General features: G+C 57.5%; 1 protein-coding gene across 1 annotated transcript in view; it reads left to right on the top strand.

Moving 5' to 3' along the window:
• The window catches only part of CELSR1 (cadherin EGF LAG seven-pass G-type receptor 1), a 170,090-nt gene that overhangs the window by 64,635 nt on the left and 82,253 nt on the right, over window positions 1–23,202 (top strand). Inside the window, exons 3-4 of the mRNA XM_024127151.2 lie at window positions 17,237–17,459; window positions 22,876–22,991. Of these exons, the coding sequence (XP_023982919.1) occupies window positions 17,237–17,459; window positions 22,876–22,991 (339 nt within the window). The remainder of the gene's footprint in view (window positions 1–17,236; window positions 17,460–22,875; window positions 22,992–23,202) is intronic.

The raw sequence follows: 23,202 nt of genomic DNA on the forward strand, positions 1-23,202 counted from the left end.
CAGCGGTTGAGAGTCCGCCTGCCGATGCAGGGGACACGGGTTCGTGCCCCGGTCCGGGAGGATCCCACATGCCGCGGAGCGGCTGGGCCCGTGAGCCGTGGCCGCTGAGCCTGCGCGCCCGGAGCCTGTGCCCCGCAGCAGGAGAGGCCACAACAGTGAGAGGCCCGCGTACCACAAAAAAAAAAAAAAAGCGCCTTCTGCGTGCAGGGCTCCGAATGAAGTGTGATGGCTAAGGAGCGGCGTCGCTGAGCAGTGGCCCCAGGGAGAGGGTGTCACTCGCGGTCACCCTGTTACCCGAGGGGGTGGCAGGAAACTCTTCCCGCCCAGGAGGAGACCGGACTGAACCCGCCCAGGGCAAGCCTCAGGATGTGATTCTGCGTCCGGGTCCTGTGGCCTCCTGATGCGTCGTCCCCCTAATTAAACAGTCTAATCACTCCTCGCTGACGTGGCCGAGAGCACGTGTCCACCCAGGCTCTGCTCCAGGCCCTTTCCCCGTGCCTGTCCCAACCCCATGAGGTAGGGACAGTTGTCACCCATTTCAGGGACACCAAGATGCAGAGCCTGGTGGGGGATTTCCTTCCAGAGCCGCAGGGGCCGGCCCCGCCCCACCCCACTGCCCCTTGCTCGCCTTCCAGAAACATGCCCGGCTCCTCTCCCCGGGGCCCTGCCCCTCGAGTGCGCTTTCCCTCGTCTTCCCGAATGTCACCTCCGAATGTCACCTCCGTGTCCCCGTTCCTCTGCCTGCCCCTCGCCCACGGCAGAGGTCGGAGGCTGGAGTCCAGATCTGCTTGGTGCTGTCTGCTCCCTCCCCTCTGCGTCCAGCATCTTTGTCCATCAGCACAGTGCCGGGCATACAGCAGGCATGTGATAAATACCCATGCGGGACGACGGGCTCAGGGGTTGACTGGGCCACTCCTCCTCGCAGGCCTCAGAAGACGTCCTGGAGTTCTGGGATTCTGTGCTGTGCTCGGAGCAGAGCCTCTAGCCGCTCCCGTGGCTGAGCTGGAGGGGACGGGGCTCCCCCTTCCGTCCGCTGTGTCCCTTCCTGTCCTGCTGGTGGCTGTGCCCACGCGGCCCCGGCCCACGGCTGCCTTGGAACCCCTCCCCCTTCCTCACACACCTCCTCCCAGGATGAGAGCAGCGGACAGTGATTTATGTCGCAGCCACGTCGGCCCAGGGGTGCGTTCCTGAGAAGGCGGCAGCTTTGATGTCACCGGGGAAGGGGGGCTTTCAAGGACCTCTCGGTCATCTGCGTGTCGGGGGGGACAGAGGGGAGGGTCCCGTTTATTCCTGGGCCTCCGTGTTTAGACCCCAGGCCGCTTGTCTGGGTTCAGAGGGTGTTTCGGCAAATACCAGCCAACAGTCCTGCCTCTGGGCGTGAAGCACACGGCTGTCCCTGGGCTTCGGACATCCAGGCTGCCGGACCCTGTGTCGTCAAGGGTGTGCCCCAGCTGCATGTAGCCTGGTTTGGGGATCAGAGGGTCAGGGGCCACTTAGGACAGTCTCAGTGACGCTGGGTTTGAGCTTTGTGCTAGCAGCCCCAGGATGGGATGTCCCTGTTGTCCTGTGAGGGGGGCTTCTGGGACTCTGACTGTCTCCCGGGGTGACCTCAGCAGGGATGGGGGCCCTGACTGTCCCCAGGGCCAGGATATTTTGTGTAGGTTCAAGGCCAAGAGAAACTTTTAATGTAAAAATCGAATCATCTTTTCTGTTCAGGGGGAAAATTTTAAATTAATTCTGGCACTTCTCTGATTCTTACTCCAGCTCTGAGTTTTATCTTGAATTCTCTCATCAGAGTAATAGTATCTCCATCCTCCTGGGGTACACGGGCCCTGCGCCCCCATATTAGACTAAAAGTGCTTCGTGCGTCTGAGCCGTGCTGTCCTCCTGTGGGGTGACATTTACATAACACAAGAGAAATAAGTTTGCTGCACTTACTGCAGTTTACTGGATTAAAGCACCACTTGGAAGAGTTCGTCGTCAAGTTGAATTTAGTCCTCAAACCGGAGAGTTAATTATCATTCAAAATGAAAATTGTTACCTGGCCTGTAATTAAAATCTCAAATAAAGCAGAAACAGAATCCTTTCTTAGGAAAATGTACATTTCAGATACTCAGGATTACTCCGAGTTTCTCTCTCTTTAGCACCTCTCCAGTCTTTGACGTTGGGCTCTTTCTACCGGTTCCAGGTTGGGGATATCCAGCATTTCTCTAGTACATTATTGTAAAGCTAGGGCATTATTGCACTTCAGGAAGACTTTGTTTTCCATTAAAATCATATACAGAGAGATTGCGATGGGGATAAATTTAGCCAGGGATCTCCTTTTCTCTTCCATGGAATTCTTTCTCCCAAAGCTGGTTTTTTTTTTTTTTTTTTTTTTTTGCGGTACTCGGGCCTCTCACTGTTGTGGCCTCTCCCGTTGCAGAGCACAGGCTCCGGACGCGCAGGCTCAGCGGCCACGGCTCACGGGCCCAGCCGCTCCGCGGCATGTGGGATCTTCCCGGACCGGGGCACGAACCCGTGTTTCCTGCATTGGCAGGCGGACTCTCAACCGCTGCGCCACCAGGGAAGCCCCCAAAGCTGGGGTTTTGACAAACAGAATAATCATCCTCCTCGTCTGGCCAGGGTGTCCCTGCACAGCCAGACGGCCACTGGGGACAGGGACGGGGCTAACAGGGCTTCTGTTAGCTTCCTGGGGCTACTGTCACAAAGGACCACACACTGGGTGGCTTAAAATAACAGAAATTGGACTTCGCTGGTTGCGCAGCGGTTAAGAATCCGCCTGCCAATGCAGGGGACACGGGTTCGAGCCCTGGTCCGGAAACATCCCACATGCCGCGGAGCAACTAAGCCCCTGCGCCACAACTACTGAGCCTGCGCTCTAGAGCCCACAAGCCACAACTGCTGAGCTTGTGTGCCACAACTACTGAAGCCCGTGTGCCTAGAGCCCGTGCTCCGCAACAAGAGAAGCCACCGCAATGAGAAGCCCACGCACTGCAATGAAGAGTAGCCCCCGCTCTCCGCAACTAGAGAAAGCCCACGTGCAGCAACGAAGACCCAACGCAGCCAAAAATAAAATAAATTTATTAAAATTAAAAAATCGCATAAATTTATTCTCTCGCAGCTCTGGAGGCCTGAAGTCCAAAATCAAGGTGTCGGCGGGGACTTGCTCCGTGCAGAGGCCCTGGGGGAGGGTCCTTCCTGCCTCTTCTTAGCTTCTCGTGGTCCTGGGTGGTCCTGGGCTTGTAGCTGCTCCTCTTCAGTCTCTGCCTCTGTCCTCATATGGCACCCCCCGCCCCTGGTGTGTTCTGTCTCTGTGTCCACATTTCCCTCATTTTAAAAGGACACCAGTCATTGGACTAGGGCCCCCGCTAGTCCAGTATAATCTCATTTTAACTTTTTTTTTTTTTAACATCTTTATTGGAGTATAACTGTTTTACAATAGTGTGTTAGTTTCTCCTTTACAACAAAGTGAATCAGTTATACATATACATATGTTCCCATATCTCTTCCCTCTTGCGTCTCCCTCCCTCCCACCCTCCCTATCCCACCCCTCTCATTTTAACTTGATCACATCTGCAAGAACCTATTTCCAAGTGAGATTAATTCACAAGCACCAGTGGTTAGGGCCTGAACATGATTTGGCTGCTGGGAACACAGTTCCACTGGCCTCAGGGCTTCTGGGGGTTGGTGGTGACGGCCACTTCTTGTCGACCTGCCTGTCGAGCGTCTGCTGGGACAGAGGACACTCTGACAGGTTTCTGGGGTTTGTTTTCTTTTCAGAGATCTAAAAACAAGTGTTCCTCATGTCCACCCAGCCAGCTTCTAGGTGGGTCAGACGAGCTGGGCGCAGGGCGTGGGTCGGTGAGGGACACAGGTACACGCTGAAATGTCTGACCACGGTGAGCAGAGTGGCCTGAGGACATGCCACGTGCGGTTAGAACCTTCCTGGGTCGTCGTACCCGCTGTCCGAGGGGAGACGAGGCTCCTTGGCCAGTTCCTGCCGGGGGTCTCCCCCATGCAGGCTGTGAGTATCCGGTGTGTGGGCATGTGGAGAGCAGCTGCTTCTGCAGAGAGAGCCGGAAGGCAGGCTCCATGAGAGCAAGGACTGGGCTTGCCTGCTCCCCCCTCAGCTCGTGCCCTGCAGCTGCTGTGACAGAGTCCCACAGACGAGCGGCTTAAGCAGCACAGATTTATTCTCGCAGAGTTCCTTCTGGAGGCGCCGGGGGAGAAGCTCTCCTTCTCCGGCTTCTAGGCCTGCCTGCATCCCTTGGCTGGCGGCCCTTCCTCACCTCACGCCAGCCTCTGCCTCTGTCATCACAGCTTCACTGCTGACCCTCGTCCCCCACGAGGACCCTGGCCATTACCCCGGGCCCCCAGGAGTCCAGGGTAACTTCCCTGTCTCAAGTCTCAAGATCCCTACCTGACCCACACCCGCCAAGGCCCTTCTGTGGGGTGAGGTCACACGGCCTCCGGCTCCTGGGAGTAGGATGTGGGTGTCTTCGGGGCTCCGTATTCTCCCACCGGCGCCCGGCACCCCCTGACGCTCAGTCAGTACTTGTCGAGGGGTGAGTAAGCGAGGCCTTTGCCATCGGCACTGGGGTCCATCCCCGCTGTGTCTCTGGAGGCACCACGTGGACCAAGGGCCACCGGGAGTTACCGGGAGTCCAGTCTGAGCCCTTGACCCGTGAGTGGCCACCCCCGACTGCCCCAGGGAGAGTGGTCTCCACTCACACTCTTGGCCCGTCGCCCCCTCCTGAGCCCTTTCCCTGACGTGGACAGACAGATGTCTCTTGTGCTCCGAGTGTGCAGGGCTGGGGGGCGACGGGCTGAGACTTCTCTGCTGGGGTCGCCGGGCGCAGCTGGAGGAGGGTGTGTGCGTTATAGCCAGGGCAGCGCGGCTGTCCTGAGTCCAAGCGCGAATAAAGAATGCGCGTTCTTCTCTCTGGATGTTCATCTGTGCCGGGAACCGTCCCTCCTCCCGGCACCATGCAGGAAGGGGAATTTGAACCATCGGGGGCTGAGCTGCTGTGTTGCATGGATGATTAAGGTTTTGTTAGCATTCCGGCTGCGTTTGGACACGTCGCCGTTTCAGAGTTGGCACGGTTTCCCTACTAACTGATAAAGTGCTGGGGACGCCCCTTTCCGGCCTCGCTGCCCACAGCTGCGAGTTTCCTTTCCACCGACAGGTTCCTCCCATGGTCAGCAGGGACCCTCAGCCCGGCCTCCAGGCTTCCATCTTCCCTGGGGTGCAGGGCGTCCACGCAAGCCCACCCTCTCCAGGAGACCCCCCAGGCCCTCCCGTGCCCCGACCCTCAGAGGGCCCCATGTCATTAGAACGAAATCATAGTCCTGTGTCTGAGATGCTATCCTGGAGCTGGTTCTTGGGACGTTGCAGGACAGATGCCCTGGCCCAGGGGTTTCCGGGTGACCTCTCCCAAAGCCGGGGCCTCCCTGGATGAGGCAGTTTCCAGGCTGTGTACCGCCCCCCATCCCATGGTCTCTGGAGAGAGGCCTGCAGAGGCCCACAAGGGCACAAGGAGGGCCCTGGACAGCCTCACCGTCGGGCCCCAGGACAGCGTGAACCTCCCTCCCACCAGGCCCCCGGGGCATGTTGGCTGGGGCCCAGGCTGCCCCGGGGCGGGACCCTCCACCATCTGGGACCCCAGATGTCTCCTGAGCTGCCACCAGCTGTATCCTTCTGAGCCCACATCCTTGACTGGGAAGGACCCTGCCTTTGCTTTCAGGGGGTTCAGGAGCCAAGATGGGGTTCTGGGCGCTCAGGCCCTGGGAGAGGTCAGCTCGGTGAGCTCTCCCCTGGTCACCAGGTGCACCTTTGCCCCAGGCACCCCACGTGCCAGTGTCCGGCCCCCTGGGGGGCCTCCCCCACCGGCTTTGGCAGCCAAGATTTTGGGGTCCACCTGTGTGTGTTCATTTGGTGCCTCCTGGGTCCGTAGCTGCTGCCCTCCGGGTACCACAAAGACGTGGGGGACAGAGGGGGCTTTCTCTTCCACGGCTCCAGCTCCGCTGAGGCTTACGGAGGCGCTGAAAGGTGTTAGGGGCGCTGCTTTCTTAGGGGACTGTCCCCAGGAAGAGATTTCTGCTGAATCTGTCCGGTTTCCGTGGTGTGTTTAGGATTTGAAGTGGTTTCCTGTGGCTGCCGGAATGAAAGACTATAGGCTGGGTGGCTTAACACAGCAGAAATTCATTCTCTCAGGGTTCCAGAGGCCAGAATTCTGAAATCAAGGTGTGGGCGGGGCCACGCTCCCTCTGAAGGCTCTGGGGACACCAGGGGCAGGTCCTTTTGTCTCTTCCAGCCGTGGTGGCCTCAGGCTCCCTGGGCTTGTGCCTCCATCCTCACATGGTCTGTAAACTCCAGATGCTCGTCTTTCATAAGGATTCGCGTGATTGCAGGGGCCCACCCAGGTAATAAGGAGGGTCTCAGTTCAAGATCCTTAATTTAATCACGTCTTTTGCCACGTGACGTGGTAGTCACAGGTTCCAGGAATTAGGATGTGGACGTATCTTTTAGGAGCCACCGTTTAGCTGACTTCAGGGTTGGTTATTTTCTGTTCCCCCCACCCCCCGATGGACGTGAGGAGAGGGGGGTAGGGAGAGCACCCCCTTTCTGACAGGAGGGGGTCCCCAGGTATGGCTGCGGGCTGGGCTGGGCTGGTCCGGGCCGGGCCGGGCCGTGTACCTGCACCAGGAGTTTGGAAAGCACTGCGATTTTTCAGGTTTGCCGGGTTTCAACCTCTCAGGTGTGTAGGTAACTCTTGACTTACAGCCAGGAGCTGTGGAGAAGCTGGAATCATTTGTTTTGGTGCTGGAATGCATTTTTAATTTATATTTTTTAAAAAATGGGTGTGTCGGGGTTCTGGGAATTTGCTTCAAAGGCAGTAGTGAAGTCACCCCGAAGCCCCAGCCTGGGGCAGGCCTGCCATGGTCTGGGCTTCCGGCCTCCCCTCCCCGTGGTGTGCGCAGGTGGCTGGCCTCTGAGGGGCCCTTCCTGGCAGCCTTGCCCCGTAGGGGAGGGAGCTCCAGGGCCGGGCCAGGAGGTGAGGCAGTCCAGCAACCCTGAAACTCAGAGGCGGAGGGCGAGAGGCTTGAAGGGAGCTGGGGGTGGGGAGCAGGCCAGTGCGGGGCTTGGGGTGGACAGATGGGGCCTCCAGGCTCAAGAAGCCAGTTCAGAGCAGGGGGTCATGTGACAGCCCCACGTGCAGCCTCCTAGGGGCTAGGCTGGCCCCAGGGCCAGAAACAGAAATCCTGCCTTCAGGGAGCGTTTCCAGCCGGGGAAACCGAGTCAGTGGACGGGAGCCTGCTCGGGACACCTCTGCGGGGGTGGGGGGGGTGGGGGGGGCGTGTTAGGTGGGAGGGTGTGCCTAGGCCGTGGGCGGGTGGATGGACCGATTTTTTTCAGTGTTTAACCTTTTCAGAGACCCTGTCCTTGTCTCCGTGCTCCTGGAGCTTCCAACACAAGCTGTGCGGGTGGATCACTGCCTCCGGAGGGTCTAGTTTTTCTAGTTCAAAGCCCTGAGCTATCGCTTAGGACCAGAAGGCAACTGTCTCTTTATTTATTGAAAAACTGAAGTCATACAAACCTCTACACTCCCTTCACTTCCTGGGGCGCAGTCCTGGCCCTCCTCCAGGGCCGAGGGGTTCGGCCTGGCTGCGCTCCCCCTCCTGCTGGCCCCAGTTCCTCGTCTCCCTCCTCCTCATCCCCCCCCACCCCAGCAGCCCCGGCATCTTCTGAAGCGCCTCTTGGCAGGAACCAGGTTCACATCGTCATCTCCTGCTTCCTGCCCTGCCCCTCCTCCCCCAGACCTGCCGTGACTGTCACACACACATGCACACCCCCCCCGCACCACATATACACGCCACACACAGACACATCACATACCACACACATCACACACACACCTCACAAATACACCCCCCCCGCACCACATATACACGCCACACACAGACACATCACATACCACACACATCACACACACACATCACAAATACACGCCACACAGACATACATCACATACAAATACGTCTCATACACGCACATATTACATATACACACCACACAGACATACATCACGTACATACACATCTCACACACACACATCACATATACATGCCACACAGACATACATCACATACATATACGTCTCATACACGCACATATCACATATACACACCACACAGACATACATCACATACATACACATACCACACACATCAAACACATCACATACCATACACATCTCACACACACATCCCATATACACGTCATACAGACATACATCACACAACACACACACACACACACACGCACACACACTCCTGTGCCTTTTACCTTCCCCCTGCCAGGCCCTGCTCCCCACAGGCCTCTCTACAGCGAAGGGTGTTTGGCTGTCCCCCTCCTCCTTCGCAGACCTGACCAGGTGCGCACCCGTCACCCAGCATCCGGCCCAGCCCCCGATATCCCTGTGCTTCCACTGGGGCCCTTTCTGGGGCCGAGCCGTCTCCACCGCCACGGACGCTCCTGCATAGCCCAGCTCAGAGGCTCCCCCACTCGGGCACTATGTTTTTCCTCCATTTCCCTTATCTTTAAGGAATATCATTTTTGGTTACAAACAAAAAATGGTATTCTTATACCGTATGCCGGGTGTCGCTTTCCGGCCTGTAAGATGGGGGCGTATGAGTTCCCACACCAGGGGCTGCGAGGCCTCCTCCCTGTAACCCTGAGCTGGTATCACAGTCCCCCTGCAGACGAGCCGTTGTTTAAGCTCTGTGAAGCTGGCGCTTCTCTCGGGCACTTAACGCTCCCCACCCGAGGGTCTGTGGCTTTGGCACTACAGGCCGGGGTTCCTGGGTGGCCAGTGTCGTCCTCCCATCCCCAGCCCCAAGCCTGGGTGGGACAGGCATCCGGTGACGGGGACGTGCGTGAGGTCGTGGCGGCTAGCGGGGCCTCGGCTCCTGGGAGCTCCTGTTTTGCAGCTACGAATGCCTTTTTATGGGGCCGGGGTCCTTTCCCAGTTTTCCGTGCGGGGTTCTGCATTTGCGGCCCTGAGCAGGAGGCCAGGCCTCAGGTCCTCCTCGGCAGGGGGTTGCAGTGCTACATGCATTATTGAGCAAGGCTATTAGCTTGCTCGGGTGAACCTGATCCTCGGTGGGAGGGCGAGGCTGGCAGTCATCATGGGTTGGGGGTGTGCGAGAGGGGGATGGGGGAACTTTCTCCAGGTTTTGAATGGCTCAGAGCAAGCATCTGACTCTAAGCAGGATACTAGGATGCTTGGAATAAACTTTGGAAGCCCACATTTACTTTGAGGATTCCTAGAAGAGGAAAGGTGAAGTTAAATCTTGTTAAGTAAGCATATCTGAGAACATTTATTGCATTAAAATAGTGATTCACGTAAGAGCTGTATATTAAAAAAAAGATATAGGGCTCACTAAATTTGGTCCTAATTATTTGCCTAAAGTAAGATGATATTAAGAATGAAAAACCGTCCTATCACATCTCTTCACAACTCTGAGTTCTGATGCCCGGTTGGCTGTGATGTCCCATGGAAATGGGACAGTTCTGCAAATCAGGGCTTTCCCCTGAGGACTGGCGGTAAGGATCTGCCAGCACAGCCCTGAGGAGGAGATACAGTTAAGGAAACATGTAAGTGGATGACTGTGCAGTTTAGCTGGAGCGGCTGCCATGGAAAGCACCCTGCTAAGGCGCGCACGGGGGCCTGGGATTGGCCTGAACGAAGGTCCTGGAACCCAGAGACGAGACCCTTCCCAGGGGACCCCGTTCATCTGAGACCTGCATATGCTCAGAGTGAGTTCTCACTGCCTTTTATTTAAAAAAAAACAAAACAAAAAAACGTGTTTCTCTGTAGAATTAATTCTTCATTCATTAGATCGACAAATTCCCAACACTGGTTGAATCAAACGTGTGAATTATGCAGGTTTTATAATTCTGTACAGGCATTCATCGTTGGCTTGGAAGGGGGGAAATCCTGGCATTTTATGACTTCGCCTCACAAGCATTCGTCGAGTACCTGCTACGTGCCGTGCGTTTGTCAGGCACCCTCTGTGTGCCAGATATTCTTAGACTTGACCCCCAGACAGACCCTGCCCCTGCCCCTAGCCCAGAGGCTGGGGAACAGTTGCACAGCAGGTGTCACCCTGCAGCTGGGGTGGGCGCTCTCTGGAGAGGGTAGATTCTGGGCCCATCAGGGTCTGTCCTGGGCGCCCTGGCCCTGGTCAGGTGGGTGGGCGAAGCCTCCTGAGGGGATGCAGGGTGCCTGATGTGCAGCTGCATCCAGGCACGGGGAAGCCACCTGCAGAGGCCAGCAGAGAGGATGCCACGCACAGAGAAAGGGGGTCACCGGGGGGTGATCATTGACAGTGCTGAATATGCATGAGTGTGGACCTAGGGGGCCGTCTCCATTAGCCTATGGAATCCCCCAACCTCCCTTCCAAGAGGGAGACCGTGTGGCCGGCACGAGAGGTGGTGAGTGTGGCGTAGATGGGGCTGGCCTGTGGCCGAGGGCCAGGCTCCAAGGTGGAAGGGTCTTCATGGAGCAGCGGAATTGTTTTGAAGCCGGTATGTGGCCAGGCCAGCATTCTGGAAAGCTCTCTCGGGTGTTCTGTGGAGGACAGGCAGATCTGTAAGGTGATGAGCCGCTGACGTGGGTCCAGGGGCCCGAGCGATGGTCACTGTCTGTGGTTGTGCAGATTGGGGTTGGCGTAGACTGGGGTGCGGGTGGCAGTGGAGGCGAGTGACACGGACCCTGGGGGGTGGCACTGGTGGGGACAAGGGAGAAGGGGAGGGGATGGCCCCGGGGCTCCCGACACCCTCCCTGGGCAGCTGCAGGACCCTCTCCAGGTGGGGGACCCGGAGAACAGGCTTGGCGAGGGAAGACAGGTTTGAAGCCTGGGTTTTCGGAGGAGAGAACAAGGGCAGAAAGGGCTTGATGGCTGTGTGTGGGTCCCAGAGGAGGGGCCTGAGGCACGGCTGCGGAGGTGGGAGCTGGCCCTGGCCCACCGCCCCTTACTGGCCTGGTGGGAGAGGCCGCGAAGCGCGTTCCCAGAGGGCAGAGAAACCAGAGCCCGGTGAGCCTCTCGGAAGCTGGGGAATGCAGCCCCACAGCGTCAGGTGCTGTTTCACCTCGGGACTCCGTGTTTGCAGGGGTCAACGTTTACTGTGATTGTAACTCTAGGACAGACGTGGAGGGCCGCTAGAGTGGTTGAGTAGTATCACCCCCAGATTCGTGTCCAGAGCCTCAGAATGTGACCTCCTTTGGACATAGGGTCTTTCCAGATGTAATTAGTAAGGCTCTCGATGAATCGTAAAATCGTCCTGGATTTGGGGTCCACCCTGAATCCAGTGACTGGCGTCCTTATAAGAGAACGGAGGGGGAGATCTGAGACCCAGGGAAGACGGCCGTGTGATGACAGAGGCAGAGATGGATGATGAAGCCACAGCCCGGGGAACACAGGGAGCCCCCATCAGCTGGGAGAGGCAGGAAGGATCCTCCCCTGGAGCCTGCAGAGGGAGGGCGGCCCTGCCCGCACCTTCATTCTGGACTTGCCGCCCCCAGAGCTATGAGAGAGTACATTTCTGTTCTTTTTAAGCCACCAGATTTGTTGTACTTGTTACAGCAGTCCCAGGAAACGAATACTACAACGACCTATTGGAAATGAAAAGATACCTTTTGTGCTTAAAACAAACAACTTCACGGAGACTTAGCTTTATTTGCAGCTGATTTGAAATTGCACGATTGGTTAAGTAGAGGAACAGAATAATCCCACACATCATCACGCCCTTTCCACGGGACAGCGGATGCTTTAAGGCAGCTGGCTGGGCTGCAGCATGGCTGTGGGTAGCACGGGTCCTGCTCTGTCGTCCTCCTGTTCACAGGGGCGGCCTGAGGAACGAGGCTTCCCTGCAGCCGCTGAAAACCACACATGAGCAGAAATACTGTCAGCAAAGTCAAATTCAGGTCTTTGGGAATTGAATGAAGGGGGCTCTGTGTGTGTGTGTGCGTGCGCGCGCGCTCGGGGCCTTCCTTCTCTGGGCCTCGGTAGCAAGTGGCCCTTGAGAGGGCGTTGTAGGAGTCCTCAGGTGCTTAGGTGGAGGTGGAGGAGTTGAGACTTCCAGGCAACACGAGGGCAGAGCTTGGGAGCTGCTGTGGCCGCACTGGGGGCGTGGGCTGTGCTTTCATCCTGGTGACATTGACCACCTGGACCGAGCCCGGAGGGGCAGGATTCTGGAACACCACAGGCAGAGCACCGTGGGAAGGGGCCGTGCCAGGCCCCCATTTGTTTGCCGTCATGGTTTGGGGAGCACGGCCCGCCCCGTCCTCTCACGGCGGCTTTATTATTTCAGAATGCCCTTGACCTGCCAAGTTGGGACTTGGAAAGCAAACACTCCCAGACGTCACATGTATTTTAAAAGTAGAGATTAAAGAATTTGAAGTGTATGAAGAACAAATACACTTTCAGCTAAGCATTTAAAATTAATGACTAGAATTTAAGGAGGCTGCAGGCTGCCCACCTGGAGAAGACTCTTGCCAGGAGTGGGGATTAGCATGAGAGTGTGTGTGTGAGGGTGTGAATGTGGGTGGGTGTGTCTGTGTGTGCAGGTATGTACGTGTGTGGCTGAGGGTGCGTGTGAGGGTGTGAATGTGTTTATGGATGTGAATGCGTGTGAAGACGAGTGTGTGTGTGAGGGTGTATGTGTGAAGATGTGTCAGCAGCGTGTGGCTGGGTGTGAGGGCACAGGTGTGTGTACACGAGTGTGTGAGGTTATGTGTGCACATGCGTGGATTTGTGCACACAGCCGGCCTGGCGGGGTGGCCGAGCCCAGTGTTCTGGGGCCGGCAGGGAACCCTGCTAACCCGGGAGCGGGAAGGGGGGCAGTGGGGGGGAGATCAGACGGTTTCCATTGCTGGTGGAGCTGAGAGGAGGGTCTGCAGCCGGGTGGGCCGCCGTCCTTTTCCTTCTGAGCAGCATGTGACTCCTCTGCTCACAAGGTTTCTTGGGGGCAGCCCCTGCTAGGGGAGAACAGGTGGGTGAGCTGGCTGGGCCTTCTGGCCTCTCCCTCCCTGCCCTGCATGGTGGGGAGGAGGGGGACGAAAAAGAACCCACCTGACACTGTCCGGCCCTGGGTGTGGGCTTTGTCCTGGGTCCCCGGCCTGCTGGCCCCGGCACGGTTATGTAATTCAGTAGAGGTCAGTGATTGCCACTCTCCTCCCTGTTTTTTTTTTTTTTTTGTGGTATGCGGGCCTCCCGCTGTTGTGGCCTCTCCCGTTGCGGAGCACAGGCTCCGGACGCGCAGGCTCAGCGGCCATGGCTCACGGGCCCAGCCGCTCCGCGGCATGTGGGATCTTCCCATACCGGGGCGCGAACCCGGTTCCCCTGCATCGGCAGGCGGACGCGCAACCACTGCGCCACCAGGGAAGCCCCTCCTCCCTGTTTTTGAGGGACTCAGACTGGGTTACCTTTGCTTAGCAAGTTGTGCGCTCTTGGGTGTTGCAACCTGGGAAGGAAGATACTTGGGAGAAGTAGAGGAAGTTCAGATTTGTTTCTGATGCCTGTTATGCTAATTACAGATCAGTTTCACTTGTTTCTCAAAAGGAAGCTCATTCTGAAGTGCTCTCTTGGAAGGTTGAAAGGATTTTCTTACACCAGTCAATTATTGAGCTCTCTAAAATCTGCACACTCCGCGGTTGGCCTCCCTGAGAAACAGACCCTGAGGCTCCGAGATCTGCCTTCTCCGGAGCCACACGTGGTCAGGGGTGGGGGGCACCCAGGGCTGCGCAGAGGAGTGGTTGGGCTGCAATGCAGTGGCAGCAAAAGCCTCTGTGGACCCCACGTCTCAGCTCTGGAGCTACAGTGCCGAGGAGGCTGCACTAGCCCAAGGGGCTGTGGACCCCTCCATCTCCACGCTCACCCATCGCTGGCTGTGAGCTGCCCCAGCAAAAGGGCTATGCAACTCTGGGTGAGGGATTTCGGGAGGAGGATGTGAGTGCAGCCTCAGCTGTGAGCCACCGTCACCCAGCACCCCAGAACCTTGGTCCTGGAGGGACATGTGGGGTACACCAGGGTACCCACTCTTCCACAGCATCTAAGTTTTCTTTTTTAAAATGATGACAAATTTTAGTATCACTGTCCAGCTTGATCAAATTCCCAATTGTCTCATACATGCCTGCTCTGGTCTGAATTGTGAACCCCTCCCCAAATTCCTAGGTTGCAGCCCTAACTCCACAATGGGACTGTATCTGGAGGTGGGCCCTACAGGAAGTAATTCAGGTAAATGATCAGGGTGGGCCCTGATCCGATGGGATTAGTGTCCACACAAGCAGAGGCAACAGAAATCTCTGCCTCTTTCTGTGCACACACACACACACAGGAAGGGCCGTGTGATGACAGAGTGAGTGGGCAGCCGGGAAGAGAGGCCTCACCAGACCCCAACCGTGCTGGTACCCTGATCTCGCTGGTACTTCTAGCCTCCAGAACCGTGAGAAATACACTTCTGTTGTTTAAGCCCCCAGCCCATGGTATTTTGTTACGGCAGCCCGAGCAGACTGAGACAGTAGGTAATGTATTCACATGGTTCAATATTGAAAAGGCACAGAGGGCATCCAGGGAAGCCCATGTCTGGGGGTCCCAGTGACTTTGGGTTCCAGGATGATGCTGCCGTTTTTTTGTTTTGTTTTGTTTTTTTTTTTGCGGTACGCGGGCCTCTCACTGTTGTGGCCCCTCCCGTTGCGGAGCGCAGGCTCCGGACGCGCGGGCTCAGCGGCCATGGCTCACGGGCCTAGCCGCTCCACGGCACGTGGGATCCTCCCGGACCGGGGCACGAACCCGCGTCCCCTGCATCGGCAGGCGGACTCTCAACCGCTGCGCCACCAGGGAAGCCCGACGCTGCCGTTAGAATGCGCGCTGCTCCGTGCTCCGAGGATCCTGGTGCTGGATGTTTCTGGAGCTCCGAGTTTCGTATCTCTTCATACCAGCCTTTTAATAACCGGAGAGCACTAGTATCACAAAGGAAAAATGGATAAATATGACCGTGTGCAGATATAACATTTTTATGTGACTACAAATACATAAATAAGTTGAAAGTTAAACTTAAGCCAAGAGGGAGTTACCACAGAAATGGCAGAGAATAGTTAATTTCTGAAATTTATGAGGACCTTGTGTAACACAATAAGAACAAGACCAACCATCACTGAAATATGAACACAGGAATAATCAGGCAGTTCAGAGAAAGGAAATGGACGTTGCCAGTAAAATTCAGGCAGATGTTGAACCTCATCAAAAATTATTGCAAATAAAACACCTTGAAGATTCATTTGTCAGAAATGCAAAATATTTTACAGATTGAACATACCTTGTGTTGGCGAGGATGTGTGAGTTCGTGCATCCTTTTGGGGAGGCTGGTTTGGAAATATTGGGTTACTCAAAAAGGGCGGCTGTCAAAATGTCAACTGTGTGTACCTTTGATTCATCACTTTTAGGAATTTTCTCAAGAGAGATATTCTTAAAACACACCAAGGATGTATATCAAAAAGTTACCTGCAGGGCTTCCCTGGTGGCGCAGTGGTTCAGAGTCCGCCTGCCGATGCGGGGGACGCGGGTTCGCGCCCCGGTCCGGGAGGATCCCACGTGCCGCGGAGCGGCTGGGCCCGTGAGCCGTGGCCGCTGAGCCTGCGCGTCCGGAGCCTGTGCTCCGCGACGGGAGAGGCCACGACAGTGAGAGGCCCGCGTACCGCAAAAAAACAGCCCCGTGTCCGTCAGTAGTAGAACAAGAAACATTAATGATTTAAATTCTGATGGGGTCCTCTATCGCAGGGGTCCCCAACCCCCAGGAACCGGGCCGCACAGCAGGAGGCGAGTGGTGGGCAAGCGAGCGAAGCTTCACCTGCCGCTCCCCATGGCTCCCCATGGCTCGCATTACCGCCTGAGCCATCCCCCCCCCACCCCGCCCCTCCACCGCTCACCGTCCGTGGAAAAATTGTCTTCCATGAAACCAGTCCCTGGTGCCAAAAAGGTTGGGGACCGCTGCTCTAACTGAATACTGTGCAGCCATTAGGAAGAAAGAGGAGGAACTCCAAGTGCCAACAGGGAGGGTCTCCAAGGTACCGCACTGAGCAAACATGGCGGACGGCAGGGGCATCCGGCTCTCCTGGTGTTTTCCTGTGGGGACCTGCAAGAAACTGCTGAAGGCTTCCCATGCCGCGTTATTTGCACAGTGATTTCTTTTTATTTATTTTCAGTATGCAATGTAGTACTTTTATTTTAAAATGCATTCATTTAAAAGTCAAAAACTGGTGACACACATTGGTGGGAGCTGGGGAGTTTCCGGTGGTCGGGCTGCGGGTCTGTGGGTGGCTGGCAATGTCCAGCCTGTGACAGAGGCAGGTCCGGGTTGTGTCCCAGGGAGCGGGGATCACCCCGTCAGACCCCTGCTGGCCGCCGCGGTGGGCGCTCTGGGTCTGACGGGCCTCGGGCGGTCAGCTGTTTCTATGTGGAAGCTTCCAGAACCTTCCTGTCGTGAGGGGTTAGGCCACAGGGAGGACGTTGGAGCACAGTTGGAGGCCAGTGGGAGGCACAGACATGATTAAAGACGAGCTGGAATCCGGCGTTGCCCGGCCGGGCCGTGGGGGAGGGAGGAGGCCACACGGGAGGCCCCGGGCCAGAGTGACCCTGGCCTGCTTCTGAGTCTCCCACGAGGCCCGGAGGTGGCCAGCCGTCGTGCGGCAAGCGTGCGGGGGGGGCGCGAGGCCTTCTCGTCATCCTCGCTCTTTCTAGGTGATTCTCTCATAAGGGAGCCAGGCTCAGCCGGCGGGGGTTCAGAAAGGGGCTGGATGCCCGGAAGTGTTCACAGCTGCACTCCCCCGAGGGCGGGGACCCCGGCAGGCCCGGGACAGGGACAGGGACAGGGTTGGAGTGGCTTGACCACCTGGTGCATTCGGCCGAGGAGCCCCCTGGGGTGCTTATCGGGAACCCGCTGCCCCGCCACCCTTAGACGGCCCACCGGGTGCTGGGTGCCCTCAGGCCAGCGGGAACGGCACACGTCTGATTGCAGCCCGACTCCAGGGTGGTTCCCAGAGGCCTCAGGTGCCCCCGGGTTTTGGGTTTAGCAGCTGGTTCTGCAGCGGCGTTTGCAGCCTGGGTGGGAGCAGTGCCCCCCTCCCCGCAGCAGGCCACCGTGTGACCTCCTCCCGCCCTCGTCCCCCAGGAGAGCACTGCGAGGTGAACGCACGCTCCGGCCGCTGCACCAACGGCGTGTGCAAGAACGGGGGCACCTGCGTGAACCTGCTCATCGGCGGCTTCCACTGCGTGTGCCCCCCCGGTGAGTTCGAGAGGCCCTACTGCGAGGTGACCACCAGGAGCTTCCCGCCGCAGTCCTTCGTCACCTTCCGCGGCCTGAGGCAGCGCTTCCACTTCACCGTGGCCCTCGCGTGAGTCCCTGCGCGTCCCCGCGACACCTCCTGGGGTTGGAGGTTGCGAGGTGGCCTCGTGTCTCCGCGCAGCCCTCCGTCCTGTAACGACAACACCCGTCCACTGGGGCCTCTGAGAGTCGAGTCACCTCGGCCAGCGCTGGCTGTAGGACCAGCCACTTAATTTGTAGGACCCCATGCAAATTGAGGATATGGTTCAAAAATTGAGAATTTCCAGCTGGTGACAGCAGAGCATTAGCAGGTGTGGCGCCCTGTTTGCCCGCCCAGCTCACATGCCCATGAAGCCGACCCCCGGCTGCCCTGGTCCTACTCACCTGCCACCACGTGGGCACCCCTGCCACCCAGGTGGCCAGAAGGTGGAGGGAAAGGGCCCAGCAGGCTTGGGAATGAGACTCAGCGTAGGCTCCTGCTGTGCCGGCTCCTGCTGTGCCACCAGTTTGCTGGGAAGCCGCAGGTGGGCGGCCTCACTCCTTTCCGCCCTGGTTCTTTAACCCATAACAGGAGGAAGCAGGCTGACTGTGTGCTGTGGCCATTCTTTTACTTTTGCATCTTTTTCTCCGAGAGAATTTAGATTTAATTTAACTTTTAAAAATCTATCGCTTCTATTGTAAAGACTTCTGTCAAGTTCACCTTAGTAGTACAGGGTGTATTTTGTATTTGGTCAGTGTCTAGGGGGCCCATTAGGGGAATGCGGCATTCTGTGTCCCCCAGAACAAGATGCTCCCTCTGAGCTGCCCTTTGGAGAACAGGGCATCTCAGGGAGGGATGGGGCAGACGCTCTCCTGGGGCTGCTCCAGGTGGATCCCCGTCCGACAGTCCTGCCGGGCCTGTCTGCCTGCCACCTGGGGCAAAACCCAAACTTCTTACTAGGGCACAGGGTGGCCCCCTGTGTGCTGACCCCTGGTGACCCCCGATTCTGGCACCTCGCCCCCTGTGACACGGCCACCCTCACCTCGTGATTCTCTGGACCTGCCCGGCCTTGCACAGGCATTTCCTCAGCCCCGGCCCGCCCGACTGCTGCCGCTTCTTTCAGGAAGCCCCCCTGACCCAGGCGGGGTTGTACCTGCATTCCAGCTCCGGCTGGACGTCTGGTCACTGCCTGCTTGTCCGCTCCCTTCAGCCTTTGACGTTGCAGCTTGCAGGATGAGTCCGCCATCCACCCTGACCGCCCCTAAAGAAAGGTCCGGATGAGGGCACTTGGGTAACATGGGGGCTTTTGAGTCGTTGGCGGGTTTTCTACGTTGTGGCTCGGATCTTTTTGCTCTAAACCCATCCTTCGTGCTAGATCACTGGTTGGGGGTGTGAACTCTTGCCCGATTTCCTGATCCTGATTTTCTTTCCTGGTTGTCAGATGGTTTGATTGGGCTAAAGTCTCCAAAGCAGATGCATGGCCTTTTGAAACTTTTAAACGGCCACGCGGGCTCCCTGGCTGGTGTTTCCGGGCTTCTGCTCCAGGATTGCTGTGCCCGCGCTTATCACTGTGCTGAGGTCCAGCTCTCTCTCTGTCCCTGTCCACCCGCTGGCCTGAAGCTCCTCAGGGGCTTTTTGTCCTGTGTCGTGACACCCCGGCGCCCAGGCGAGCAGCTGGCTGGAAGTTCCATTCTCACAAAGCACGGACGCCCAGTGCTCCCCGCTGTGGCCCCAAGGCGTTGGCCGGGGGGCTCCCGCTCTCCCAGAGGAGGGGCTCTTCGGCCCGGTGGGGGGTGGGAGGGGGTGGAGTTGTAGAGGGAGGACATTCCGGGCATTCTGAGCGGCCCGGAGTGTCTGCTGGGAGCTCGGCAGAGGCGGCCAGACCCCTGCACCCACTTTGCCCTGCTTCAGGCCCTTGGTACACTCTTGGGCTCGGACATCTGTGTGGGGTGCAGACGGCGTCCTCTCGGAGGACGTCCTGTTGAGGGAGACTGGTCCCTGCTGAAATGCCTTCTGGGCTCTGCCCGACTCGTCACAGACTTCCGCGTGGATCACTCAGCGGCCGCATTCGGGTTTTGTGCAGGCACTGCTCTGGCACCTCACCTGTCAGGCCCATTTCCTTCTCACGAGAACCCTGAGAGCTGGTATCACTGTTCTCCCCATCTCGCGGGTGAGGAAACTGAGGCAGGAAGGTTGAAAAACTTGCCCAAGGCCCTAGGCTGTCCGGTGGGACCCCCAGGCCTGGCCTCTAACCTGTGCTCTTAATCTCCCGCCCCCTGGCCGCCCCCCACCCCCGCCTCGTCAAGGACACGGGCCCAGGGCCTTCTTGTCCTGATTTGCAGGTGTTTCCCACGTTCTGCCCTCTTCCTGAATTTCCCTTGGAGACCAGCTTTAATAAAATAGCAAGAGCAGCTGTCATCCGTGGAGCCCGTGTGCGTGCCGGGCGCCCTGCCTGTGGCTGTTTCTGATCCTAAGAGCATCACCCCCTTTCCCGGGAACTTGGAAGAGGGAGGGGTGGGAGATCCAGCTCCGGCTGGCCCCCTGCGCCCGGTCGCAAGGCTGCAGTACTGTTTGATTCTAAGGGCAGTTTTAAGGTTTGGGCCATGTGGGCCGCCGTTTTAGGGTGACTGCCCACATTTTGGTACACGGTTCGGGGCTCCACCCCGCCCTGTAAAACGGCTGATGAGGCTCCCTCTCCAGGCACTTGCTGTTGCCCTCCCGTTTGTCTCGCTGGGCCTCTGCGCCAGGCCCTGGTCCTGGCCCTGCCTGCTCCAACACCGCGTCCCCACCCTCTGCCCCTAAGCCCTGTGCTCAGGAGGCCACCACGTGGGCACAGCCTCCAAAAGGAGGGCCCATCGTTGGGACGCCTGGCCACGCTGTGTCCCACGTGGCTGGATGTTGAGAACAGCAGGCTTCTGTGGGTGCCCGCCCCCCAAATCAAAGGTGCCCTGGGTCTTCTGGCAAACAGGTCGATGGCATGTGGATTTGGTGTCTACGTGGCCATAGCCACCCACGACCTGGGCGTGGCCGGCAGCCCTCTGTCATAGGCAGTGTAGCGAGTAAAGCTGCAGGAGGCTGACCTGAGAGGTGACCAGAGTCCTGGGGGTGAGGCCCATGGACACAGCGGCTGGCAGACGTGCTGGAAACCAACAAAGGAAGTCTGGCGGCTCCAGACTCAGAGAAACTAAAGAACAGTCGTGATTAATTAAGCGTCCACGTAATGTAGCATATGTCCCCTTTGCTTGTCAAATCTAGTATTTTATTTTAAAAATTTTTATTATTATTATTTTTTTTTGCGGTACGCGGGCCTCTCACTGCTGTGGCCTCTCCCGTCGCGGAGCACAGGCTCCGGACGCGCAGGCTCAGCGGCCATGGCTCACGGGCCCAGCCGCTCCGCGGCACGTGGGATCTTCCCGGACCGGGGCACGAACCCGTGTCCCCTGCATCGGCAGGCGGACTCTCAACCACTGCGCCACCAGGGAAGCCCAAATCTAGTATTTTAGATGCTCACATGTGACAACAATTTATGGACGATTTCCGACACACCTGATGATGGCTAAAAGGTCGGGCCCGAGGCCAAATCAGGGAGTTTAGCTTCAAAAGCAAAATCATAGAAAGCCCCCCCTAGAACCTGGGCAGGAGAACGCTTCCGTGTCGGGGCTGCGGTTGCTCTGGGGCAGGGCCTGGAAGGAGTTGGGCCTCCTGCCTCCTGACGGGCGGGCGTGCTGTGAGAAAGGTGGGCCGGGGCACCGGCCCAGGGCTTTTGTTTCATCTTTCAAAGCTGCTTCTCCTCTTTCTGGTTTCTGTTTGCCAAGGACCTGGGCTCCCGGGCGCCTCGGCTCCCTGGTCCCCGCCTCCTTTCCCCCATCCTTTGTTCTCTCTCTTCCCCTGGCCCCTCACCAGGCCTCGGCGTCTGTTTCTGGCCGTTCCCCTTTTTACTTGTGCTGTTCAGACCCTCCCTGTGGCCCTGGGTCCCATCGTTAGATCCTCCATTCCCAGCAGTGCGTGGTGCCTGCCCGGAGGACCATTTCAGCACTGACCACCCCCCGTACCAGCCCCCACCTCGGTCCAAAGAGAAACCCACAACAGTGAGACCCCCCCAAAGGGAAGCGAGCCTGGGGTCGAGTGGATCCCAGTCTTAATTCAGCTCTTCTTCTACCTGCTCTCTCCACACCCGGAGCCTCCACTTTGCCGTGCAGGTATTTTTTCTTTAGAGTTTGTCATCGATGCTTGCTGACTCCTAAACCGAGGGGATGCAAGGTCTGGGCGGGAAATGTCAATTTTATGTAACTCAAGGGAGAGGCTAGGGTCACATGCCTGAGGCTGGTTCTGACAGACTCCTGCCGCATGAAAACGGATAAACCAACCTGGAATCAAAGGAAAGAATTTCCCCCACTTAATCTCCGATGAGAGAGACATCCAGCTAGCTCAGGAAACAGTCCCGAGTCCACTCCGGAGGTTTGCGGGTTCTCTGTAATCAGGGCGTCGAGGAAGCCTTGTGGTGACTTGGTGTGTCGGGGACCCTCGGGTCTGATGGAAGAGTCTTCCTCAGGGGGTGGGAGAAGGATTTCTCAGGCTATTTGTCTCTTGTCAGAGTAAGTGGTTTTTTTACTCTGAGTGCTTCAAGTCTCACAGGTCTTTCGTTTTCACGCGTCTGTTGGTTCATGTGGGCCGCCATCCGTCCGTGGATTCAGCACATCGGTATCAAGCGCTCGTGTGGACCAAGTCCTGTTTTGGTCTCGGGGATGCAGCGGTGAACGGGAGTCATCATCTGTCCCCTTAAAGGATCATGTGTTCTTATAAACAAACAAATAAGTAGGATAATTTCAGAAGTAAGATGAGTGGTGTGATAGCCTGTAGGGTGAGGGGCACAACTTAGATAAAGTGAGTTGGGGAAAGCACAATCGGAGTGACATCTGGGAGATCTGCAGAGCCAGGGAAGATCATTCCCCACACGGGGGGAACAGCAGGTGCAAAGGCCCGGGGGCAGGGAAGAGTGTAGGGTTTGGGAGCAAAAGGACACAGTGTGGCTGGAGCGTGGTGGTGGAGACGAGGGGCATAGGCCCTGAGGTGGTGATCAACACCCACATCTCTGTGCCCTGGGGCGTGTACGCGGGATGTATGCACGGCATGTGTTTATTGTCCAGACATTTCCAGTTGGCATAGTGGCTGTGTCATCCTTCTAGAGCACTGTGCGAATGGAATCTTTTCACCTGTACAGGTTGTGGTAACCAAAGTGCCCCCTGGAATCTGCTTTGCTCCTTCCAGAAGAGAACATCGCTAATCAGGTTTTATGGGCTGTCCGCTCCTGATATGAAAAAAGAGTACTGGGGGCCAGAGTCTTTGCCGAGTGTGCTTACTCTCTTGCCCACTCTGGCCGGGCTTGTTGCCCTGGGCAGCCTCCCCCACCTCCAGGCCACCTGCAGTTCCCCCACCTGCAGGCCACCTGCAGACCTTCCACCCCGGGCTCATTCACTGTGTGACGTGCTTCCCCTTGGCCCCCTAGGTTTGCCACCCAGGAGAGGAACGCCCTGCTGCTGTATAATGGCCGCTTCAACGAGAAGCACGACTTCATCGCCCTGGAGATCGTGGACGAGCAGGTGCAGCTCACCTTCTCGGCAGGTAAAACCTCCCGCACGGGAGGGAGCCACCCTCGGAGCACGTCCTGGGCACTTGGTTGTTTAAAACCACCCCATCGGGACTTCCCTGGTGGTCCAGTGGTTAGGACTCCACGCTTGCATGGCAGGGGGCGTGGGTTCGATCCGTGGTCTGAGAACTAGGGTCCCGCATGCCTCACGGCACGGTCAGAAAAGCAAAAAAACACCTCATCCTG

This window comes from Physeter macrocephalus, chromosome 6 (assembly GCF_002837175.3).
Source record: "Physeter macrocephalus isolate SW-GA chromosome 6, ASM283717v5, whole genome shotgun sequence".
Lineage (NCBI taxonomy): Eukaryota > Metazoa > Chordata > Mammalia > Artiodactyla > Physeteridae > Physeter > Physeter macrocephalus.